The sequence below is a fragment of the Oryza brachyantha genome, chromosome 7, assembly GCF_000231095.2.
Source record: "Oryza brachyantha chromosome 7, ObraRS2, whole genome shotgun sequence".
Classification (NCBI taxonomy): Eukaryota; Viridiplantae; Streptophyta; class Magnoliopsida; order Poales; family Poaceae; genus Oryza; species Oryza brachyantha.
The window spans coordinates 11,233,201-11,257,559 of NC_023169.2; the positions used below are offsets into that span (position 1 = coordinate 11,233,201).

At 39.7% G+C, this 24,359-nt stretch overlaps 2 protein-coding genes across 3 annotated transcripts; one reads left to right on the forward strand and one right to left on the reverse strand.

Moving 5' to 3' along the window:
* The first annotated feature begins 4,234 nt into the window (after positions 1 to 4,234).
* Positions 4,235 to 14,366, forward strand: LOC102701646 (peptide-N(4)-(N-acetyl-beta-glucosaminyl)asparagine amidase). 2 transcript variants are annotated; one of them, XM_015839710.2, is made up of 17 exons: positions 4,235 to 4,445; positions 4,590 to 4,772; positions 5,234 to 5,398; positions 7,038 to 7,139; positions 7,241 to 7,327; positions 7,618 to 7,700; positions 8,370 to 8,483; positions 9,483 to 9,537; positions 9,647 to 9,733; positions 11,040 to 11,095; positions 11,175 to 11,234; positions 11,310 to 11,397; positions 11,494 to 12,231; positions 12,312 to 12,372; positions 12,989 to 13,091; positions 13,767 to 13,898; positions 13,989 to 14,366. In XM_015839710.2, the coding sequence occupies exons 1-17, from the start codon at positions 4,281 to 4,283 to the stop codon at positions 14,071 to 14,073; spliced, it is 2,364 nt and encodes a 787-aa protein (XP_015695196.1). In that variant the 5' UTR covers positions 4,235 to 4,280; the 3' UTR covers positions 14,074 to 14,366. The 2 variants fall into 2 exon arrangements, with proteins under 2 accessions (XP_015695196.1, XP_015695197.1); XM_015839711.2 differs by lacking the exon at positions 5,234 to 5,398.
* Positions 14,367 to 22,775: 8,409 nt separating this feature from the next.
* On the reverse strand, positions 22,776 to 24,137 carry LOC102701927 (myb-related protein Hv33-like). The gene is made up of 3 exons (XM_040526515.1): positions 24,008 to 24,137; positions 23,773 to 23,902; positions 22,776 to 23,700 (listed from the first exon to the last, which is right to left on the reverse strand). The coding sequence occupies exons 1-3, from the start codon at positions 24,135 to 24,137 to the stop codon at positions 22,776 to 22,778; spliced, it is 1,185 nt and encodes a 394-aa protein (XP_040382449.1).
* Between the last annotated feature and the right edge of the window lie 222 nt (positions 24,138 to 24,359).

Genomic DNA, 24,359 nt, shown 5'->3' on the forward strand with positions numbered 1-24,359 from the left:
TCGATATTTGTCATAGGATCATCCTGGTGAAATCACTCACGCATGAGTCATCCTTCCAGATCTAACTAGTCAATCACGCACTTCCCTACTACTCTACTCTTGCCCTCGCTCGATCGCTTGCGCCATCACCCACGTGTAATCTCTTTCTTCTCCATCCTTCCCCTTCTCTACTTGTTGGATATCGTCCATTGCCGGTCATTGCCTTTCACCCTCAATAGCTTGGTGCCTTGAAGACACACCGTTGGGAGCTCGTCCAGCTAAGGGTGGCACCATAGCATGATGCCCTCTCTCTCACTGTTAGCGACACCTATTCTATCTCTACCCTATCTTTTGCTACCTAACCCTATCGTCGATGTTGCTGATCTCCTGTCGATGGATCTTAAACCAAAGTTTGAACCTTTTAGCAGGATCACTAAAGTGCGGTATACAACTAGGGTCAACATTGTTGTATGTCTAAAGCTCAAGGAACTCTCGTGGCGGTAACTCTTGTCCCACGTCCAAAGATCAGGCAACAAACGAAATGTGGGTGATTTAAAATTTTGCATTCATGTTTTGTGTTCTTAAATTGACTAAAACTATCTATTTTTGTAACAAGAACGTGTTCTTTTAACTTCATCTAAGTATGTACCTATGTTGGTGATTTATTAGCAACTAGGGCCTCGTTCGCAAGAGCAGGTTCGTATGTACCTAACCAGTGCACGCAAAACAAGATATATCATTAGCATATGATTAATTAAGCATTATTTATTTTAAACTTGAAAAATGGAATAATATGATTTTTTTAAAACAATTTTCGTATAAACTTTTTTTTAGCAAAATGCATAGCATTTAACAGTTTAAAAAGCGTGCGCATGGAAAAAGAGCGAGAGATTAGCCCCCTGAGCCTCTTTCGAACGTGCCCTAGGAGTTTAAGTTGTTGGGAGATTTAAAATGTTCCTATTTTAGATAGCAATATGCGCCCTTTCGTTGTCATGTTAATTAGTTGCTTTAAAGTATCAATTTTGCAAGAGAAACACTAAGTCATTGACACGACCTCTTTGCTATGAATAACGAAGAAAGTAATGACGCAATATTAAATAAGAAAGTGTATCCATCGGCTCCGCAACACTAACGGAAATTCTCTACAGGTTTACTAAATAGTATTCTAGTCGCACTGTTCCTTTCTCACGTCATTTTTTCGACTTTTGGTGTAGAAATCATTGATTTTAGTTCGTTTACCCTGATTACCCTTATTCTTTTCTGTTTTCATAGTTAAAATTCAAAATTAATTTGACCTTGATGTAGAATTCAACAAATTCTTTTTCACATCACCAATCAACCGTCACTAAAATTTATCTTCACCTTACCATTAACCATGATTTCATCCCAATGATATTTTATTTATTGGGTGATAATCTTAATCTCAATTAAATAACTCAGAAATGCTTAGTAGTTTGAAGTGAAGGGAGACATGCGAATCGTTTAAGACCAAGACATGGAGGTAAAGATGGTTGTACACGTGTACCTAGTTTCCTGTACATTGGGCACATACTATTTCTATTTGTAGCGATTTGGTTATCAAAATAATTAGTTAACCAACTTAATGGTGTATATAATATAGTCTAAGCGATTTTGAGCTACACGACTGATCAACTAAGTGCTTGTTTATTTTCACTAGGACTTTTTTTTAAGTCCCTATCACATCGAATGTTTGGACACTAATTAGAAGTATTAAATATAGACTATTAATAAAACCCACCCCATACTCTAGACTATTTCGCAAGACGAATCTATTGAGCCTAATTAGTCTATGATTAGCGAACGTGATGCTACAGTAAACATTTGCTAATCGTGGCTTAATTAAGTTTGAAAAATTTGTCTAACGAAATAACATTTATTTATACAATTAGTTTTGTTATCAGCCTATATTTAATACTCCTAATTAACGTCCAAACATCTGATGTGACAAGTGACTAAAAAAATTCCTCGACCCAAACAGCCACTAAAAGATATACATTAAAGAAAGTCTAAAAGAAGAGCAAACTACTATTTATAAGCTCGTATTAGAGCTAACCTATATAATAAATTAACTATAAAGGTTAGCGCTACTATTTTTCTCATATTTCTTTCTATCATTTATGTATTTGATGCATATATCCTGGAGCATGTATAGATCTAACTCTTGCATGAAAGACAACAATTATTTTTTATTTTTTCTTCCATCTATCGATGGTGATAAAGAGGAAGACCAATGAAGATGTTGCATCTGGAGCTTTGATTGGTAACTAGCATGGTGGTGCAACCGTTGTGCTACTCGTCGATGTTATGTATAGGTACATTGCTTGACGCATCATTTTAGGTGGTACCTATATGTGGCAAGCCTGGTATATGTGGTATCACGATTGATACCCATATATACTAGTTGATACCGACAAGTACCAAGTATCAAACTAGACTTACATGAGTATTGACTGATACATACGAGTATCAGTTGAGATAGGATCTACGTGTAGTAGGCTTGATATCTATGATATCACGCTGATACCCATAGATATCAAGTACCACATACCAAACCTGACTAAGATGAGTATCGACTGATACCTATGTGTATCAAATGAGACATAAGGTACTAGGCATGATACTAAGGCACGGGGAGGGAATGCATGTCCTCACCTCTTCATTAACTAAGGGTCTGTTTGGTTGGGAGGATTTGCCTAGATAGGACAGGGCCGCCGTTTTTTCTAGGTTGTTTGGTTCAAGGGCAGAGGAAGGATTTGGCCACCACCTAGAGAATATTCCCAGTAGATGCTGGATATCCAGCTCCGGGCGAATCTGGCGGACACGGCCGCCCGGAAGAAAAAAATCACGAGCGCTCACCTCTTACTCACCTTCGGTCATTTTTTCTCCCCTCTTTCTCACGCCCTCACCTGCTCACCTCCTCACCAAGCCCAAACCCTAGCTAGAACTTGGGTGGCCCGCGGCGGTCTCCGGCGACGGCGGTGGCGGGCAATGGGCGGCGTCCAGGGGCAGCGCCGTGGCTTGCAAAGGGCGGCGCAGGGGGTGGAGTCTAGGGCCGGCGCGGGGAGGGTGGCGTCCAGGGGCGGCGCGACTTGGGCTGCTTCTAGGGCGGCGCGGCATCCAGAGGGCAGCGACCAGGGGCGGAGCGCTTGGATGGTGCATGGAGGGTTTCGGCGTCCAGAGGCAGCGCTGGGAGGGCGCAGGGGGATCTCGGCGGCTGGTTGCTGCTATTGCTAATTTTTTGCATTGAAGAACTGTTGCTGCTGCTGTTGAACTACTAGAAGAGCAATTATGTCTTGTAACTAGTACTTCGAGATTACGGTGTTTTCTTTTTCACTTAAACATTGGCTGATGAATGAAATGGTTTAAAGTGATGGGCTTTTGTGTTGTCCTTCTTTTGTTTTTATCAATACACAATGTGTTTCTATGTTAGAATTATGTTTGGTATGGAGAAATTTCTAAATATTTTCAATATGCATTCGTTGTCATGTTGATCATCCTTCTAGGTGAGTTTAAAGGGTATTCTCACCAGAAGGTGACCATACCAATCATCTATCTATCCAAACAAAAAAACTGGATCACCATATCCACCTATATCCCTCTAACCAAACAAAATATTGTCTAATTCCATCCACCCAACCAAACAAAAAACTAGATGACCATATCACTTAGGATATGGATGGTCATATCCCATCCCATATTAACCACCAACCAAACACATCCTAACTAATTGTCTTCTACTAGCCACATGCTACTGTGCTTCACGTGCTAGCTAGTGGTTCTTTCGAGGGGTGTGGTGTGAGCGTGCGGCTTAGGACATGCCAAAGGCGTGGACTTGTGAGAAGGATGATGCTACACACATGATGTTAATACTGAACACTATAAATTGTTTCTTTCTGGATGATACGACGCGTTCTAGTCATTCTATTAATTTATTTATCTTCTACTTTCTAAAGTCAGATATATTAAAATTTTAACGATAAAATATTTAAGGGGCAAGGTAAAAATAAAAAGTGTGGTCGGAACTCGAAACCACAGGAGTATTTCCTCGTTTACTTGTGCGCCAGGTCAACCCTCAGGACTAGGTGAACGGAGAACCCTGATCGCAGTCTATCCCCGTGGTCTAGGCTAGCACACGTCGACGCGAGCGCAGCAAGTCTGGTGGGACCAGCAACACTGCCGCCCTCGGTGCCTTACCTCGCTTCGCTTCGCACGCGATTCCTTCCTTTCAGCTACTACCATAGGGGTGGACTCGCGCGCTGAGAGAGAGAGAGAGCTGCGCGATGGTGGCCCGGCGGTTCGTCGTGAGGCAGGACCCCGCCGGCGGCGGCGGCGAGGGGGAGGCGGAGGTGGAGGAGCACGAGCTGGAGTACGACACGGAGCACGGCCTCGACATCCTGCGCCTCCAGATCTTCTCCCTCACCTCCGTCCCGCCCGAGCTCCAGAAGGTTCGCTTAGACTGGCTTCGTTCCCCCGCCCCGCCCCCCCGCACCGGATCGCCTCCTCCTCCACCATCCCCGGGGTTCCGGTTGGTTGGTTCCGCTCTGATCGATTGCGGCGCGTTGCGGGCGCGCGCGCGCGTGTGCGTGCAGATCGTGGTGGAGGCGGACGGGACCGTGGTGGGCGACGGCACCGACCTGGAGGCCATCTCCGAGGGACTCCGCCTCGTGGCCATCTCCGGGGAGGACGATGAGGAGGAGGGGAAGGACGCTGCTGCGGCGGAGGCTGCGAGGGCGCATGAGAAATCGGACGAGGAGCTCGCGAGGATGATTCAGGTGCGGCTCTGTTCAATTGATATCCCTGCTAGCTATCTGATGGCTCTCTGCGATTCGGCACTAGTGTAGCAATTGTTCCGGGATTGCGTAGATATGGATTTTGCGAGTCTTCCTGGTTAAGCTGTATTGATTGTGCGATGTTGGCAGTGGCTGCAGTCAATTGATTTTGTTTGGTTTGATGAGTTTGTGGGCTGGAGATTGGAGGAAGTAAGTTAAATCAAGCTGTATTTAGCTTGAAACGGGTTGTGGTGTTGCTGCAATATAACTGGAATGACACTGTTATTGTAGGTATTTTGAATTGCTCCCTGATTTAGACATCAGTGTTCTATTTAGTTTGGCACGACTTAGCTGAGGTTCAGATCCCCCCCCCCCCCACAACCAGTTTGCTGTGACCTGAGTACTGAGTTCGCTGCTTTGCATTGCTCATCATCTGGTGTGGTGCAATGCTGTGGCGTTTGCAGATTGTGGTGGAGGCAGATGGATCAAGGCTGAATGATGGAACCGGCATGGGGTCCATCTCCGAGGGCCCCTGTATTGTGGCCATCAGTGAGGGGGAGGACGTGGCTGTGGCAGAGTTAGCCAGGATGCAGGAGAAATCTGACGAGGAGTTGGCAAGGATGCTTCAGGTGTGACATGATTATTTAAAATCCCTGAGAACCGAGCTTTGTGCTGTTGGAATTCAGTAGATAGCTTGGAAACCCTTTTGGCTTCTTTGGTTAAGTTGAACATACTGTGTGATGATGTTGGGTTTACTTGGTTTTGCTCAGTTAGTAGGGAATGAATGTTAAGTTAGCTGTACTTAGCTCGAAATTGGCCCCGATTTGGGCTTCACCATTGCTTGAGTTTCACATTTAATGGTATTCAGATCGTTTCACATGATTTATACATCAATTTGGTTCATGTTTAGTTCATTAGGGGGAGTTTGAAGCAGGTGGGAAATGCCTGAATTCGATTAAGGTGCCTGAATAACTTGAGTTCTTGTGGTTCTTCAATGGAAATTTTTAGCTTTGTTTTTTCACTGGGAAGTGAGTTGGATGATCTAAATGTCAATTCCATGAAGCATTCTACATTGAGGTTTGGATGGTTTATTCTGCTACCACTGGTTGACATTGTCTTGGTTTGATTGGGAACTTTTAATGAGCAGAGGTTAGTTCAGTTCAAGTGCAGTCTGACTTCATTTTGTTCAAGGTTGAGGCCTTCCCACAGTTAGGTGTGGCCTGATTGGACCATGTGTGGTTTATCTGGTATCAAATTGGAACAAATGCAAACTGAATTGCATACCATTCAACATCATGTCCAAATATTTTAGTTGGTGGATATAAATTCATTGTAATTGTAATTGAGGCTGGTCTATGGTACTATGGTTTTTCTGAATTTTAGCTTGCAATAGAATTGAGTTTAGTTTTTTTTTGGCTCCTAGTTCTTTGCTTAAGGGGGTGATTGCTTGGCTTTTTAGGGAAAAACCAAATGACATATTTTCAAATAAAGTAATTTGTGAATAAAACTTTTATATACGTGTTCTTAGCGATCTAAAAGCCAAGACTGAAAAATAAACTACAATGAAAAAAAAACAAAATAAGTTCTAAATTTAAGGTTGAAAATTCAAATTTTGGCTTGTAAGCATAAGCATAAGCGAAAAGATGTGGACTGTTATTCTGGGACTGGTAGGCAGGCAAATGTTGGGTAAAAAAACCCTTAGCTTATTTTGGTTCTCACCTGGTTAGATTTTTGACTTATCTCAGTTGGCTGATTAGACTAAGTTATCTAAATCAGATGGAACTGGTCATCATCAAGTCATGCAACTGCATGAGTCAGCTACTTCCACTGTTTTTTTGTCCATTTGTTCTGTGATTAGACTACACATGAGTTTTTTTTGTCTGTTCATACTCTGTTTGTAATTCTAATATACATGAGGGCTTTATGCTGCCTATTGCTTAGTGGAGTTGAATGAAAGCTTGTACAGTATAAATTGGGCTGAGAAGGTTACTCGGATATATCATATATGAGTAAGTGAAAGCTACATGTGTTTTTTACACATAGGTGTTGCTAAGAATTGTGCATCTCACAACCGTGGACTATATGGACTAAACAGTGTCCAGAAAACATAAACTTGCTTAACTTTTTGTGGTAAAACATGACAATCAGGATGAATTAATGATTAGTTTCAATATTTTACCCAGGGAAAAAGTAGGAACTCCAAAATAACTAGCAATTATCATTATTAATTCCCGTCAGAATTATTTTTATTTCTTGAAAATGTCGTAGGCGGAAGAAGAGGCACTTCTGCTACAACAATACAGCATACGCAATGATGGAGGGCAAGAATTCAGAAAAAGAGTTGAGCCTTACATGCACCAGGTTCTGATGGTATGGTATTAAAATGTATTTCATATATAAAGCTACCTTTGTGATGATTGCATTGTGCTTTTAATATCTGGTCCTTATCTGTTGACACCTTTTGGGTGTAGTATGAGGATCCAATGCGTCAAGACGCAGCGCGGAAGACTGTTCCGATAGATGAACTTCAGGAGAAGGCACTGATTTCACTAGCTAAGGTATCTGTTTTCTTTTTAAACTCGCCCTTCTGTTTGTTTCTTCTTTTTTCTTTTCTTCACCACCTTAATATTCAACATGGCTGTATTATCTTGCATTTATTGATAATGTTTCTTTTGGTTCTTGTTTGGCTCAAGGAAAGATGCTATGCTTTATGGTTTCTCTTATCATTGTACCACCATGGCTGTATTTGTTTTTCTAGTTGTACGAATTTTGAAACAAAAACTTGCAATGTTATTTTCTACATTTGAAGAGATGGGTGATATACATTCTTACAAAAGATTTTTAGTAGGAAGGGAACTTCAGTCCTTCAAAGGATGAAGAGGATCATGCCTTTCTGCTGCAATTGCTTTTCTGGTTTAAGCAATCATTCAGGTCATTTAAACTCTTTGGTGCCTTCTTTCACAATCATTACTTTCTGTATGTCTTGATTGTGCTACTGTATGTATATTTCTGTTACATCAGTACTTTTAACTAACAATTTATCTATATTTCTAACTGAATTACTACTGTTTTCTGTTAAGGTCTTCTTTTTGTGCATATGATTTAATTGACATACTTTCACCATTTTTGTAGTAGTGGTTGTTTAGATATTACTGATAGACATAAATACTAATGCATGATCTTACAGATATGACAAAGCATATAGACTAAGTGCACACACATTTGCTCTATTTGGACCAGAAAAGACCACTTTGAAACCTCTATTTGAAACATTGGAGTCAAACAAAGGATCAGTATGTCCAGTACTCCAGTACAAATGTGATATTTACGTGTCTCTGCTTCATGGAACATTGAAAATTGAGAGTAATATTTCTTTTTTTTTGGGGGGGTCAAGTTCATTGATTTGAAACAAAGGTGTAAATTCTAGTGATAACTTTGAGCTCAAATTATGGGATTGCATGTTGTTGACTGGCGCTTTACCTATTGGACTGATATACTTTGAATATGCATAGTGCAGATCCTGTGGTCTGTATATATAACAACAGCCTATGATGGAACTCATATGAATTCATATTGTGACGATGATGCTTTTCTTTGCAGATGGGTTAATGCAGCACCTTGCGACAGCTGTGGTCGTGAAACATTCAATGTTGGAATGGGCACCCCACTTCCATCAGAACTTAAATTTGGTGCCAACCGTGTCGAGATTTATAGGTAGCCGTCTTTAGATGTTATCCAGTTGTTCTTACATCTTCATCTTGCACATCAATTCCAAATAGATTTAGGGAGTCATACCTTCCTGAAGCGTAGTTGCATGCACTATTTTATTTTTGAACTCCTGCATACATGCTGTCGATAAGGTTTGTCCAAGAACCATGCCTAGCTCGGTTGGCAAGGGTTGGTGGCTTTCACCCTACAGACCCAGGCTCGATCTCTCGACCTGTTCATATTCCGCCTGGATTAAAGGAAGGGTTGGAAAATATTGTGGCTTCTTCTACCTTAGTTCCATTGGATGGCTAGCCCCTCCTATCCATCCCAACATTTATAAGGTTTGTCCCCATATGTTTCAAGTGCAACTGTTATCAGGTATCATCCCACTCTACAATATCAGGAGGCACAAAAGAGATCATTTTTGTATGAAGCAAAGTAAACAAACAAGACACAGATAATAAACTCCATGCAAGTTTTCTATGGTATTACCTGATACAGGGGCTGCTTAGCATTGAGATTGGAATGATCCGCCGCATTGTCGTATCATGGTATTTAAATATTGGTTGTTATCAGCATTGCGTATAGCTGTTGAATTGGACTGTGCTAATTTGCTATCTGTTACATTCAGTGGTGGATCTGCCTGGGCTCACCGGGTGGATTCACAATAGAATTTGATGGTTTTTGATGAATTGGAAACAAAACTTTTCACAGCAAACACTTAATATAATAAAATTTGTGTGGGGTCTAAAACTTTTCTGGATCCACCACTGGTTACATTTATGTTATGCTAGTTAGAAATATGATAAAATGCAACACCAGAGTCATACTATCCTAAGGTAATTCTCTGTTCTATGTTTTCTCACCAATAAGTTGATACTGAAATAGAGACCCAATGCACTTTTAATCTTCTCCGTAGGACTCAGCCCACTCAGACCTTATACATGATGCTTTATCATCATTTCCATTTTTCTTCTTTGCATATACTGAGTATGCTATGTTTAGGTGCAATCATTGCTCCAGTACCACCCGTTTTCCAAGATACAATGATCCATATAAGGTACGAGTAACCAATCTATCATTTTTTTTTATTTAGATAGGGTGTTATTTTTTATACCAAACCTAATATTGATGGTCAAATTGTCTGTTTCAATTTATTACTTTTGAAGCTTATAGAAACTAGGAAAGGACGCTGTGGAGAATGGGCCAATTGTTTTACATTCTACTGTCGAACTTTTGGATATGAAGCTCGCCTGGTTAGTTCCATAATGTTTGTAGATTTGTTCATCTACGGTGATATATAATTTGCTTTGCTTATAATTTTAAGCGGCTCTCCATTTGTCTTGTTGTTACCACCCTTTTGGTTTTTCCTGTCTGTTATTTTCACCCTTAACACCTTGAAAGTTCCTTTCCTTACCTGTTACTTTCACCCTTAATGCCTTCAAATTTAGGGGTCAAACCCAAAACTAACAAGGAATTATTCATTATCTGATAACCAAAATAGATTTTACCCATCCAAAAATGTTTCTTTTTTTGAGGTAAATCCAAAAATTGTTTATGTGATACTTGAATTCAAAATCGGATGCTATAAAAAGATATGGATGTGATTACCTAACTACTGTTGATGTTACCAGGGGCTCGGTGTCCAAAGAACTTGTGCAATGGACTTCGCTTACCTTTTGTCCATACAACTTGCTAAGCTCATGACTGCACGTGTAGATTTGATAATACAATTGCATCAGATATATAGTTCTCATTCCTATGAGTACAAGACAACTATAGCAACTCTAATTAATCCATCACATTATAATATGGGTCCATCAAAATATGCCGTGTCTGTTTTTCTCTCTCTGTTTCCCTTAAATTCGGCATTGTTTTATTGACTTGAATCCCCACTAATTGTTTGTATAGGTACAGATCGCATATACTTAGGGAAGCATGATATGCATAGTTTTCCCGTTTCAGTAATTCTATGTAATCCTTAAAATGGCTAATGAAAGAGCTGATTATTTTCTTGAGCTTAACCATAAGATGTTTTAAGTATTGAAACATCTTTATTAACATCATCAAATGTGTATTACTGAACACTGGACTACCATTATTAACATCTGTACTCTAAAAAGGGTTCCTGGCTCTTCTTGTTGCAGCTATTCAGTTTCATAATGCAGTTCTGTTTTGTCTGAATACATTTTCAATATCTGTTCCTTTCTCTCTGTTTTTATGTCTCTCCCTGTTGATCTCTGTTATATTTTTGGAACACAAAAATATAGATCATTTGCATCTTAGATCAAAACAAAAACTGTTCGCCAAATACCGATATGTCTAAAGCAGTGATACCAAACAAGGTTACGTAATCCATCGTGATAGCAGATGGAGCCTTAATAAACCTAAACTTACATCATTCACTAGCCACTGATGACTACTCTTTGCTCTTGGTTACTGCAATATAATACTCCTTATCTATTTCAATGTTCGAAACAGTTCCATTTGGAAGAAGAACGAGTGCACCAAAGTTTATTGTCAATAAACTGAAACATACTTACATGTATAATTTATTTACAGATTCTGGATTTCACTGATCATGTGTGGACAGAATGCTTTTCAAATTTGTGTGGGAGGTTAGTGAATATACCCACTGCTTCTAATTTGGTATTCTGTTCACACTTATTCCTAATGACATAATTCTGGAATGTTTAGGTGGATGCATCTTGATCCATGCGAAGGAGTTTATGATAATCCTTTATTGTATGAGAAAGGGTAAAATATATCCTTAGCCAACTGGTTCCTTGTCTTAAAGTGCATCGTTTATCTAATTTATCTGCATTTATCCAGGTGGAACAAAAAATTAGATTATGTAATTGCTATTTCAAAAGATGGAGTACGTGATGTAACAAAACGCTACACCAGAAAGTGGCATGAGGTAGAAATTTTTGGCTTGGTTAAGGCCGGGTAGGGTATATGTGTTGTTTAGAATGTTTTGATTTTTTATTTCATGCTTAATGCCTGTCAAATGCAGGTTCTTTCTAGGCGAATTATTACCTCTGAAGATACTGTTGCAGCTATCTTGTCATCTATAACAGGGAAATATCGCAGTGGATTGTCAATTAATAGCCTCACGGTTACAGAAAATCGTGACAGGAAAGAGTCTGAGGAACTTAGCAAAGCTGCTTATCTTGAAGTTGATGCCACCATATCTTTACCTGGAAGGCAAAGTGGCTCCGTGGAATGGAGAAAAGCAAGGGCAGAACTAGGTCAAGTTGAGTCGCTCGCCTACTCATCTTGCCCTTCTCGAAAATGTGTGGATGCTCATGTTTCAAAAATATATGATGCTCTTTCTGCTCTTCTTTCACATTTTTGTGATGGAGACATCCCTAAAGAAAGAGTTATCGAAGTTTTTGACACGCTGAAGTGCTTGATGCAAAATCTTAAAGATGCTAAGTTTAAAAGCAAGAGAGCTACATTAGACAAAAAAACACAGCTGGTTTTTGAGGAGTTTTTTCCTTCTGTTGAAAGATTGCTTTGTGCTATGTCCTTGAAAACAGAGTTGGGTAAAGATGGAGAACGCTCTGTGACTACAGCTGGAAATGCAATACATACATCCTTAGCATTACCAGTGGCAATTGATGCAGTTGATGAGATATTGAGTAATTATAAGAGTAATGCGGTTTGCACAAAAGGTCATCGATTCCCAAGAGGCAATAGACTCTGTTCAGGTTCCGTCCTTGCAAGTGGTGAACAACTCCCAATTGGAATTGTATGTGTTGCAACCTGTGCATTTTTTTATGTTCATTCATCAGCATATAGAGTGCAAAATTGTGTTTGAAATTGTTTCAGGCAACAGCGGCATTTGATGGCATTCGCTCATCCAAATGGGAAGAGCCTGATGGAGCCAAAGGTGATCCTGTTGTAGTATTACTAATATAATCTTTTAATCATTTCTTTATTATTTCTCATCTGTACTAGTGTGCCTACACGAACTTTGGGCGTGCTAAATTTATATAAATTTAAACACTACTGTTTCAAGTATAAGAAGTATCTTAGACTTTTTACCTTTGACATGGTTAGTTTGTGTCTTTTGATATCCCAACTTTGATGAAAATGATGGTGCCCATGCAGGTTTAATCCTTTTATTTAGTTGAAATTGGTGTAGTAACTGAATAAATGGCATCTGATATGACCTAATTTCTTTTCCTACTGAATTCTGTTGGAATATAATTGTAGGATCTGTTCTATAAATTTTTGCAGAATTCCATTTTCCACATGAGTGCTCGTATGCTTCTGGTTCGGTCTGATTGCCAATATGCACATTGAAATTTAAGCCGTTCACCAACTTTTAGCGTCGGTTAGGGTTTTGTTTTCTATATTAATACAAGTAATACAGTTCTCCCACATTAGATTCCAGTTAGTAGATTTTCCGTGCTATTTAAAAGACTTGTATTTCAAATAGTTATAACTTATAAATGAAAATTTTTATTGTTCTCGTTATATTATCTAACATAGTCAATTTTCAGGATGCTGGATAATTTATAGAATGCTTGATGGCCAAACTTGTGAGCTGGAGTCATATGATTTGATGTCAGCTAATGATGTACCAGAGAGGGATCCGATGGACTGGTACAGTAACTTTATTTTCTTGCATACTTTTTACACACAGGACACTGTAGACCAGCAACTATTACGATGCCTATATCCTAGTGACATGAAGTATGCAATAAGATTGCCAATTTAGAGAATTATGAGTGAGTGCAAAATATAATGTTTTACTGGCCGACGGTGGTAGTGGACATGCAAACGTCTTAGTTACCATTGTTGGCTGGAATACAAAATGTCAGTCTAGCTGTTGGGCTTATGCAATGCCAGTTTTGACCATGTCGCTACTTCTTTGTTAGACTACACCGTTTTCTGTTGGTCCACTCATGCGGACATACTTATAGCAGAGAACCTTTACAAATGTCTGGCCTTTTCTTATGCTCCTCCAGGAAAATTTGGAAATCTTTCTGCTTCAATGTATTTCCTTGCACTCTATATTCTTCGTTTCTAATACTGTAAAATGGTGTTAACGAAACGGTGTTACTCGTTAACAGAATTTTTAGTTTAAGAAGTTGCCAAGGCATAGAGAGTTACGACTTATAATTAATTCTGAGATTTCCAAAGGTATAAGATGTTACAACTTACGAGACACAAGTTGTTGGCAGATTGATGATAGATAGTGGTGTTTTACGCGCTTTGCTTTGTTTTAATCCCTTGTATGCGATGATATTCCATGAGCCATGAGCAATTGTGTCACAGGGTTCTTGAAGGCAGCGCAGATGGAGGCTCCACCTGGAATACAATAGACGCCCGGAGTTCTGTAATTTTCGACAACCGTTTCTATAGGAAAACATTTACCGTGGATAAGAGTTATAAAACGAATGCTTTTAGGTATGTTCAATATTATCTGCATTCTGCAGATAGAGGCTCTACGGTAATATCTCCCTTCTGGCTTATAATGCTTTTATATGCGTTTGGCAGGTTTCGGTTTCTACGAGTGAGAGAATCTAATGGCAATCCAAGGTTTCAGATAGGTTCAATTGACCTTTACGGGAAAAGCACATAGCTTTCTTGAAAGTTTGTTCTCAAATAGAAAGCTCAACAAGTGACATTTAAACCTTTCCGAAGATAAACTAACCATGGCTGTGACCATGGCCTATTATTTGCAAGTAGCAAGCAACAGTCGCACTGCTTGTTGGAAGATTGTAACGTGAAGTAACGCTATGGAAGGAGTGATCATCCCTTCAATTCTTGAGAGAACTCCTTATATGCCACGTTGCCACTAGTTTGTTTCCTACAACAATGCAAGAGTGCTGCAGAATAAGGAGGCATGAAAGGATGTCTTGATTGTTGTGTTACTTGTATCTATGTCAATTTGTAGCCTTCTCTATTCATGAAAAAAATATTACCTATGTTTTACATTATAAGATGTTCTGCTCCCACTGGACTCATACGGATACTAATGAATTTGAATACATTTATAAAACATATTTATCGATCCATGGATGAATCTATGCAGGACCAAAACATTTTATAACGTAGCACGAATAGAGTAGAAAGTCGTGGATCCAAAAATCCCAAGCGGGCCTTAGGAGTTGTTGCTTGTGAAGGGCTGGAGGCGTGGGATTGGGCTGCTTATGAAGAAGGGAAATTGCAGGTGGCCCACTTAACGTGCCTACTTGCAACGGTCGCTTAAGCGACCAGTCTGCAATGTCCCATCTTCAAAGGTGAGCCTATTAAGCGGTGTGCATCGCACATATCACAAAGTTTATCAATAAAACTTCAACACTTTTACATAAAAAACAAAACATAAACCAAAAGTTGAACCTTTTACATCACAATACAGGTGCTCCCCTAGGACATAAACCTTGTGGCGGTGATGGATGAGCCATTTCTTAGAAGGTGGGAGGAGGGTGGCCGATGAAAGAGTTCAATGATGCTGAGGGCATTGCAGGGGCAAAGGTAGAGTGAGAGGGGAAGGGGATGAACAACATCGGCCTCCTCCTCAGCGTCAAGGTCGATGATGGAGCTCCTCCATGGTTCGAAGCCAACAGGTTACATGGGGTGTTGCCACTAAAGAAGTCCAGGTGCATCGTAGGAGCTGAAGGCGTAGGGGGTGGAACAACGGCAGGCTCCCCCTCAAGGTCAAGGTCGACGACGATAACAGGTGGCATCGGAAGGTGTAGGGTGCACAAGGCCAAGGAAGAGAATGTGATGATTGAGCAAGATATCATGATGCCCGATGGTATGGAGCTCCTAAGAGACACGGTGGATCAGTTTGTATTGTGTCACCGTTGGGATAGCATCCTTATGGGGTCATAACCTTCAATGGAGGCAATATGTATGAAATTTTTGTTACATTTGTCATATCCCAATTCTTTAGGTTTTGTTTATCTAATTGTATTTTATGTATAAGCCAGTATTAACTATTGTTGAAGACAAATGTTGCCCCAGCTCCTCCATGCCCACTAGGACCTGGTTCTCCAGCATCAAACCCTCCATCGCCACCACTTCCACCATCTCTACCAACAAGCTCTCCATTAATTGGCACCATGTAAGCCTTCTTTGACACAAGTCCTCAAGCTGCACCGACTGCCAAACAAGATGAACCGATCGAACATGACACCCTGTTGTCTGTTGTCAGTGCGTGTAGTAGAAGCTCGCTCCCATGTCCCCGAAGATTAGACCAAGAAAAGACATGAAAAGTTTGGATACGGTATTGATGGAACATTCTCAAATAAAATGAGTTTGAGAGTTCTAGATTTTTAGTATGATTTTTGAATAGGATGAAGTGGATATAGGGTCTTGAATTTCTTTTAGGTAAAATAGTTGTGAATTATGGAATTATGGCATTAATTCTCGAGGTAGAAAATTTTGAAGATGTCTGGATTGATTGGAATGATTGGAGAAAAATAGAAAGGAAGAGGCTCCGGAACAAGAAAAATGAAGAACAATTGCTTTAAAGCATTTTCACAAAACATTTTCCTCTGAAAATCTAGTATGTTACAACTTTGACCATTTGTAACTAGATTTTCTCAAACATGTGAATGTGTGTATATATAATGCTCAAACTATTCCTTATTTGTTCTTTGTTTTACTATGGTAATCTTCAATTTACTTATGTATATAGTCATCTCTATTTTGCCCCTAACTAACTATATAGATACAAAGTACTACAAATACTGGAAGAAAATAAAAATATTAGGCTCAGTTGGCGACCTAAATGGCCTAGTCTACGCAGACAAGTGGGATTGTGCACCCTTCTGCGAATAGCATTACTGCATGCATGTGTGTTAGACGGCCTACATGTGAAGATTGAGCATTGCATGCATACATGTTATGCGGCCCGCCTGCAAAGATGATCTAAATGCAGACAATTGACTGCTTGACTACGAAGAAACCTATCTTCATAGACGTTTTGGAAGAGACGGGGCAACCAGCCATCTACATAGGTCTATTTTGCCCACTCGCAAAGGTCTTTTCTACCCTATAGTGCACCAACATGATTTACTCATTGGATAAATCCAACGATTAATATCATCTGCTTCAGATCAGACGCTTCATGTTTTATCTACCCTCTTTCCGTTTATCAGCTCCGTAAATTATGCCCACATTCCATCTATCTTCCCTGCATTAAATCTCATGCATTAATTCTGAATTTTCAAACTATCAATTTATTTTTTTAAACTATAAAGAACTCATGCAATAAATATTTACTTCTTCTGCCCTACAGTGCACCAACATGATTTACTCATTGGATAAATTCAACGGCTGATATCATCTGTTTCAGATCAGACGGTCCACGTTTCTTCTACCCTCTTTCCGTTTATCGGCTCCCCAAATTATGCCCGCATTCCATCTATCTTCCCCACATTAGCAAATTTTCATTTATTATAGAAAGATGGGAAGTTATGTGATACAACTCATGTTTGTATGAAGTAGTTTACATTAAATTTAGTTTTATAGAGTTCAAAGTTTATGTTAATATAAGATAATATGAATAAATTATTTAATTAAAATTATCTTTGTAATATATGAACTTTGTATTGTAGTGTTTCTAAAATTAGTGTATCAATTATCCTTGCAATACATTAAAATTATTCTTGCAGTTTGTTGATATGGTAGTGATTCTTAAATTACTAATTACATGTTCTGCAATTATTGTTCAAACTTGAAAACTCTTAATTTATTACAATATGATCTAACCTATAATTAATTATGCAAAGCTCTAATAGTCATCGTTAATTGACGGTTTGCAACTATTTTATCAGAGTTCGTTTAAATAATCAAATTAACAAATGCTTAATAGACAAACAAATTTAAATGTTTGGTTTATATATGATTGCATTAAAATGGATCTATAATATCTTAGTTACATTATTAAATTGTATATTAGATCGTAGCGTTAGCATGAGTATATCGCTAGTTTGCTGTGGGAGGTTAAAGTTGATATATTCTTTTAGGCAACTGTATACTAGGGTAAAATATACCTCTTGTGTTTCAACTACACTAACACCGGTGACTAATTTATCTTTTATATGGATATTGATTACTGCTCATTAGCTGAGATGAGGTCTAGTAAAAGCAACTAAACTGTCGGTGGAGCAGCTTGTATTAATTCCTAATCAACTAGATTTACATCCCTATCGATCGGTCGGTAATTAACGACGATCGAGCAGCTAGGCGCTGTGGTGCGTGCTTCACCTCAAGGTTGTTAACACGTCCTAATTGGTTGCCTTCTCCAAGTCACCGAAGCTTTTTTCAGACATCGATCAATCGATCGATCGATCGCAAAAACCGATAGGAAAATTAAACGTTTCCACCTGTCCATGCAGCATGGACAGGCATTTTGGATTGATCGAGATATCCTAACCCACATTTTATATAGGTTATTGTCTCACTGTACGCACTACGCAGATTTTCGACAATTATACTCGTCGTTGTCAGCCCCAATCATGCATGGTGATCGAGAGACAATTCCGGTTTAGGGTTTACTAAACAAATTGACTTGTGTGACAGTTTTCTCACCTAAAAGGGTAGAGAGAGAGAGAGAGATTAAAGAATTATTAGCTGGCAATTAATTGAAGTGTACCGCTGTGTTTCGTGCATCCACTAGCTGCCTATTGCAGGAGATTTCTTGCAGAGCTTCATGGTTAGATTCTTCATTTGGATAGTTTCCTTTATTATTCTTACCTCTTCTTTCTTTGTATATATATTCTTGAGCTATATTTAAATAAATAAAATGAGGGTATAGATGTCATTTTATCTGCAGTTTTTCTCCAGCTGGCTCCTTTCTTAGTAACTGTGTCCATTGTATTTTTCTTTCCTGCTTATACTTACAAGCTAAAATTTGATTTTTAACTTTAATATTATAGTTGATTTAGAGATTATTATTGTAGTTTATTTTTCAGCTCTTACTTTTAGCTAGATCTCCAAGAACGAACATATATATATATATATAAAGTTTTATTTATAAATTATTTTTAAATATGTTGTTTGGATTTTTCACTAATAAAGCGAAACAATGACCCCTTTTTTGTTTTGTTTCAGTGTGCCATTAATTAGGATTGGAATTAATTGTTGACTGACTCTGGAAAATGCCAAGTAATTTCTCACGGTTTTTAGTAAACCAACAAAAGTTGTTTGGATTGCTACCCTTAGCTGTGAAAACGTGTCCTAGTTGTTTTGTTGTTAATAGAATGAAGTACCTGTACACGTAGTATTTTTTATTCAGTAAGAATCTCTTCTATCAAATTGTTTTTTCTTATTCAGTAAAAATCTCTTCTATCAAATTGTGCCACCTATTATTGGTAATGAGAAATCTACCACACCCTTCCATCCCTTTCAGCGCATTTCGCACATCGCTAAACAATATATTAATTTAATTCCCTTCTCAGCTATCTGTTAGTGTAGATCGATGATGGTGTTTTTTTCTATAAATTTGATCGAAGTTAAAAGAAATATAATTTAAAACAAATTAAATTAAAGTGACTTATCATACACGAAGGGAGTATTTTGGTTCTAATTAAGGACCGATAATCATGGAAACTAATTTTGTACGGACGAATTAACTTTCTGCACCAAGCATGAATTGGTCTAAATTGATGCTAAGGCCTTGTTTAGTTGCCAAAAAATTTTAGCAAAAATGTCACGTCGAACATTGACCGAATATCGGAAGAGGTTTTTGGATGCGAATGAAAAAGTAGATTTCAGAGCTCGTCCAGAAACCACGAGATGAATCTTTTGAGCCTAATAATCCATCATTAGTATATATTGGTTATTGTAGCACTTATGGCTAATCATGCACTAATTAGGCTCAAAAGATTCGTCTCACGATTTTTTCTATAATTATGCAATTAATTTTTATTTTTATCTTTGTTTAATGTTTTATTTAGATGTTAATGATTCGATGTTTTTAGGACCTAAACTGGCCATGGCCTAAGATGAGTTTATTGGGTGACGTACTGACGTTTGTGTAGTCAAGCTATACACATATACGTTCATAGGCTATTCTTTTCTCTCAACTTTTCTTAGATTTTTTTCTCGGTTTCATGCACCCTTTAAATACTGGATAGTATGTTTTTCATATATATATATATATAGAGAGAGTTCATCATATCATTTTTCTTTGTTCATACCATTAGATAGCTATAAAAAATAATTCATCTTTTAGCGATAAAAAACACATGTAGTAAATGTTGTTTGGCTGTACGAGGTACTGTATTGAGCATCTCTTCCTTAAAAATTGGAATGTTTTCTTTGTTCATCAATAAATCTCTCTTACCCTAAAAAAATATGTAGCTATTATTATTTCTCGACTTTTACGCGCACGCTTCCTAGACTGCTAAACAATATATTTTTTTTAAAAAATTTCTATATAGAAGTTGATTGTTTCATATTTCTAAAATAGATCATCAACTTTGTAATAGTTATATTCTATCATTTATACCATGAAATAACTATCATAAAAATTAGCATTTTATCCTTCATCTCGGAACACAGACTACTTAGGAGCTGCGTACGTAGCAATTAAGCAGATGAGTACCGAGACAGACCAAAAGGATGAGTACCGATCGATCACACAAAACCAATACACACAACCTGCTGCATGCTCTCAGTAAGTGGTAGTAATGTGTCATTACATTTGGAACCTCCTTATGATTAGCCTTAAAATTTTGGATAATATATCTAGATACTACAGTGTATATCATGTTTACGAGAAATATTTAATTCTTCAATTATTAATGTAGGAAGGAAACTATGGTAAAAAATGTAGGAAAAGCAATCCATTATATGATTATATATATTCCTTGTGGTTCCTTGTGGCTATATGTAAGCACACAAATTCAACAAATCGGAGATGAATTGTTTTTGGATTTAAAATCCTCATAGTTTTTGAAGTTAATTTCTAATAGAAACAGGTTTCGCATGAATTATATGAAGAACTAATCAGACATTAATTGCACATGCCTAGCAATGTCGATGTCATTCAGGATTTCTTGAAATTAAATGTAGTAAGTATGTCTTTCACCAATAAATTTGGACAACATCACTTACATTTTGTATATTTAATCATGTGAAAATTTTACAGCAATAATATAACATATATATCTCATGTTTCCACAAGTCAGCACAGACTGGTTTTTTCTCTACACTTCTTTCCTATAATAACAACTTGAATAAGGAGATAAAAAAAAAACTTCCATGTTTGGACTCCATATATATTGTAAAATTAACCAGATATTCAGGAACAAAAATAAAATTTAGGGTCAGGACCACAAAACAATGCATGTTGCACTTACATAATTAATTAATCTATAATCATTCAAATATAAGTATTCTCATGCAGTGTCTAAATCTAGATTGAGCAAGCATCACATATATTTAGGAAGATAGATATATGGACATTAATTCTATTTTACTTGATTAAGCTAGCTAGTTCTCTCTACGTAGTATAATCAATCATATATATACATGCATGTCATGTACATATTGCGCAACCATTTCCGCAAGAGATCTAATAATACTATGGCTGAGTGAGATAATCCAGTAGCTACTATTAATATATATATATATATATATATGTATTATACATAAATATATTATTTTATGTTTTTCAAACAACTTCCTTTGGGCTGCATGCATCTTTCTGTTTGGCCAAATTAGTGTAATATGTAAAATGTTTCCTACTACTTATTATAGCATTAAACTTTTTATTCAAGATCTCGCAATTAATTGTTAATACCGTGTATGTGTTAAAAATCACACAACTGTGCATCTAGTTTATACATACTAGAAAAAAATGCCGCAATATATTGCTATATTTATTTTTTTCTCAATTAAATGATATCAAGACAAAATCTAAACATAAGGATGAAAAGAGAGAGTACAATTAGCATGCAATTATACTATATGCTTGTGGCATTGCGTAGTAGTCTAATTAAGTTGTTCACATTGTGCGCACATTATTAGCAGACAAATTGGAAACAATATTCATTATCATAAAGTATGTATGACTCGGATGAGTTACCTGACATTCCAATCCATGCGTGCGTGTGCATACACGTGTACATGGAACTGTAAGAGTTAGCTTTAATTTTGTTTTCTTCAGTTTCCAAAATGCATGGACAGAGACAAATTAATTAAAGACGCTAGATTGTAAGGCTATCTCCAACCATCCACGTCATTTAGTTTCCATAACATTAAATACATTGCCACATAAGCAAAAGTCTTACATGACAAGAGAGTTAATGAGGAGAGAGAAAAAAAGATGAAGAAATCATTTCTTATGCAAGAAACCATCTCTACACAAGAACCAAGAACAAAAACAAAGTGATAGGTGGATAAAAGGAGAGAGAAGAGACATGATTGGATGGAAATTTAATTTAAAGACATCATCCATTAAATACATAGTTTCTACACAATGTCTATATGACATGATAAGTTTAAAACCGCTCGATAGTTTCTGGGTTGGGAATGACCAAAGCTTGCAAGATGTAGCGTTTATTGGAGAGAATGGTTGATTTTGATCTTGTGCAATGCAATGGTTATTCTTAATTTGAAAGATACATATAAAGCTGGAGATGAATTAAAGGTTCACTCAAGCATGCATGCATAGGTGCAGTGTCTGTTGGAGAAACTTGTATGTTTATGCATAACTTGACAAAACTGAAACAACCTTTCTTGCACTAAAAGAGGTTGAAACGTATATTGTGTCACTGTTGCATCTAGCAAGAAACAAGGCCTGACTTGTTGTCATCACATTACACACTAGCAAGAAACATGCAGTAACTGACTTGTTGCTCTCACCACATGACAAAATGAGTTGACTGATCATATACATGAAAAATGATGCAACAAAAAGTTAAAGGTGTAATTGAGAAGGGTTGAGATCATATATATACATTTGCCAAAAATGTGATACATGAGTGGTCATCAGCTTGATTAAGTTGAGATGGAAGAAAGACTACAATAAGTTCATGTCATGTATATATCAACAAATGCTTTATGACATGGAAAAAGGAATTTGTCATAACTTTAATTCGATATGTCTGGATTAGATCAACAATTAAGTTCGTCTCATCACTCAGCTTAGCATTGCATTTCTTGCCTGAAAGGGACGACATGAAGTTCTGAATCAAGAGCACATGGAATGGAACATCAAAATTAAACGGGGGGGGGGGGGGGGGGGGGGGGGACGCATCGAATTTAAGCATGGGAAATCAAGAAACTAATTAGGGTGGGGTGAGATGAGGATAAATGAGCTTATTAGCAGTCCCACTGCAGCTGCTCCATGGCGTTGCCGGCGCCGCCGCAGAACATCCCGCACGACTCCACCATCAGGTCTAGGTCGAACGCCGCCGTTGCGCCGCCGCCGCCGCCACCGTACACCACCGACGAGACGTCCACCATCTCCACGCTCTTGCCAGCCATTGCGCCGGCGGTGGCGGCAACATCGGTTAGCATGAGCGCCGTCGGCCGCGGCCCAACCACCGCCGTCTCCTGCTGCACCAGCTGTATTTGCTGCTGCTGCTGCTGCTGTTGCGGCAGATCCATCCCCGCAACGCCCATGCCCGGCTCGACGGCGCTGGCCCACATTGCCGCCTCCTCGTCCATGAACGCCGCCATGCTAGCGCTGAAGCCGCCGTTGCCGCACGGCATGCCGCCGGTGTGCTGGTCCATGGAAGAGGACGACGAGGAGCCGTTCATGAAGTCCATGGAGGCGGCGCCGTGGACGCCGGCATTCTGATCCCTGAAGCTCATCAGCACGCCTCCCCCGCCGTTGCCGTGGTCAGTGTACGGGTACCGCGCCGGCGCCGCAGCGGCGGCGGCATGGTAACTATGATCATCCGCCGCCATCAGCATACCGCCGGCGGGGTTAGCCGGGACGACGACGTCGTACAGCGCCGGCGGCACCGCAGCCTCAAAGCCCCCCTTGGCCGGGGAGCTGATGGTGAACGGCGTCGCCGCCGCGCCGCCTCCGCCGTTCGAGTGGAACTGCGCCATATTGTTCCCGCTAGGGTTTGCGCCGCCGCCGCCGCCGCCATGGAGGAGCGACTTGGACGCCGGGAGGAGATTGTGCGTCTTGGGATCGAGCCCCTGCGCTATGAGCTTCTTCTTGATGCACGAGTTCCAGAAATTCTTCACCTCGTTGTCCGTGCGCCCCGGCAGGTGCTTGGCGATCTGCGCCCACCTGATCCAATTCCATCGATCGTTTGAGCTTCATCATGCACCAACCCAAGAGCGAGCGTGCGAGCGAGCGTACCGGTTGCCGAGGATGCGGTGGACGTCGATGATGGTGCGCTCCTCCTGCTCGGAGAAGGTGCCGCGCTTCAGGTCGGGCCGGAGGTAGTTGATCCACCGGAGCCGGCAGCTCTTGCCGCACCGCTGCAACCCTGCGCAACAGCGCAAGCAATACCAAATCCACCAAATCAATCGCTAGCTAGCCCACACATATATAGATCGATCTCTCAGCTCGCCGGAGCGGAGAGGGAGCGTACCGGCGTGCTTGGGGACGGAGCTCCAGCAGCTGTGGCCGTGCTGGGTGATGTAGCGGACGAGCCTCTCGTCCTCCTCGGGCGACCAGAGCCCGCGCTTCACCTTCTGCTTGCTGCAGCAGTGGTGCCCCATGGCGGCCGCCCGCCCGGCCGGCCCTCCCTCCGGCTCTCCGCCGCCGCCGCTGCGCCTCTGACCTAGGTCGTCGTCGTAGCCGCCGCGACGCAAAGCACGCTTCTCTCTTTCTCTTTCCCCCCAACCCCAATAGTGTGTGTATGTAAAGCCTCCCTCTCTCTCACACGAAGGGGAGCACGCACGCACGCACGCACGCTGCTGCTTGCCCTTGGCGTTGCACCA

Coding starts and splice junctions, on each gene's coding strand:
- LOC102701646 (XM_015839710.2), top strand. CDS start 4,281: ATGGTGGCCCGGCGGTTCGTCGTGAGGCAGGACCCCGCCGGCGGCGGC. Junction 7,328..7,617: donor CACTGATTTCACTAGCTAAG/GTATCTGTTTTC, acceptor GATTTTTAGTAG/GAAGGGAACTTCAGTCCTTC. Junction 12,373..12,988: donor AGAGCCTGATGGAGCCAAAG/GTGATCCTGTTG, acceptor GTCAATTTTCAG/GATGCTGGATAATTTATAGA.
- LOC102701927 (XM_040526515.1), bottom strand. CDS start 24,137: ATGGGGCACCACTGCTGCAGCAAGCAGAAGGTGAAGCGCGGGCTCTGG. Junction 23,903..24,007: donor CTCCGTCCCCAAGCACGCCG/GTACGCTCCCTC, acceptor GCTGTTGCGCAG/GGTTGCAGCGGTGCGGCAAG. Junction 23,701..23,772: donor CACCGCATCCTCGGCAACCG/GTACGCTCGCTC, acceptor GAATTGGATCAG/GTGGGCGCAGATCGCCAAGC.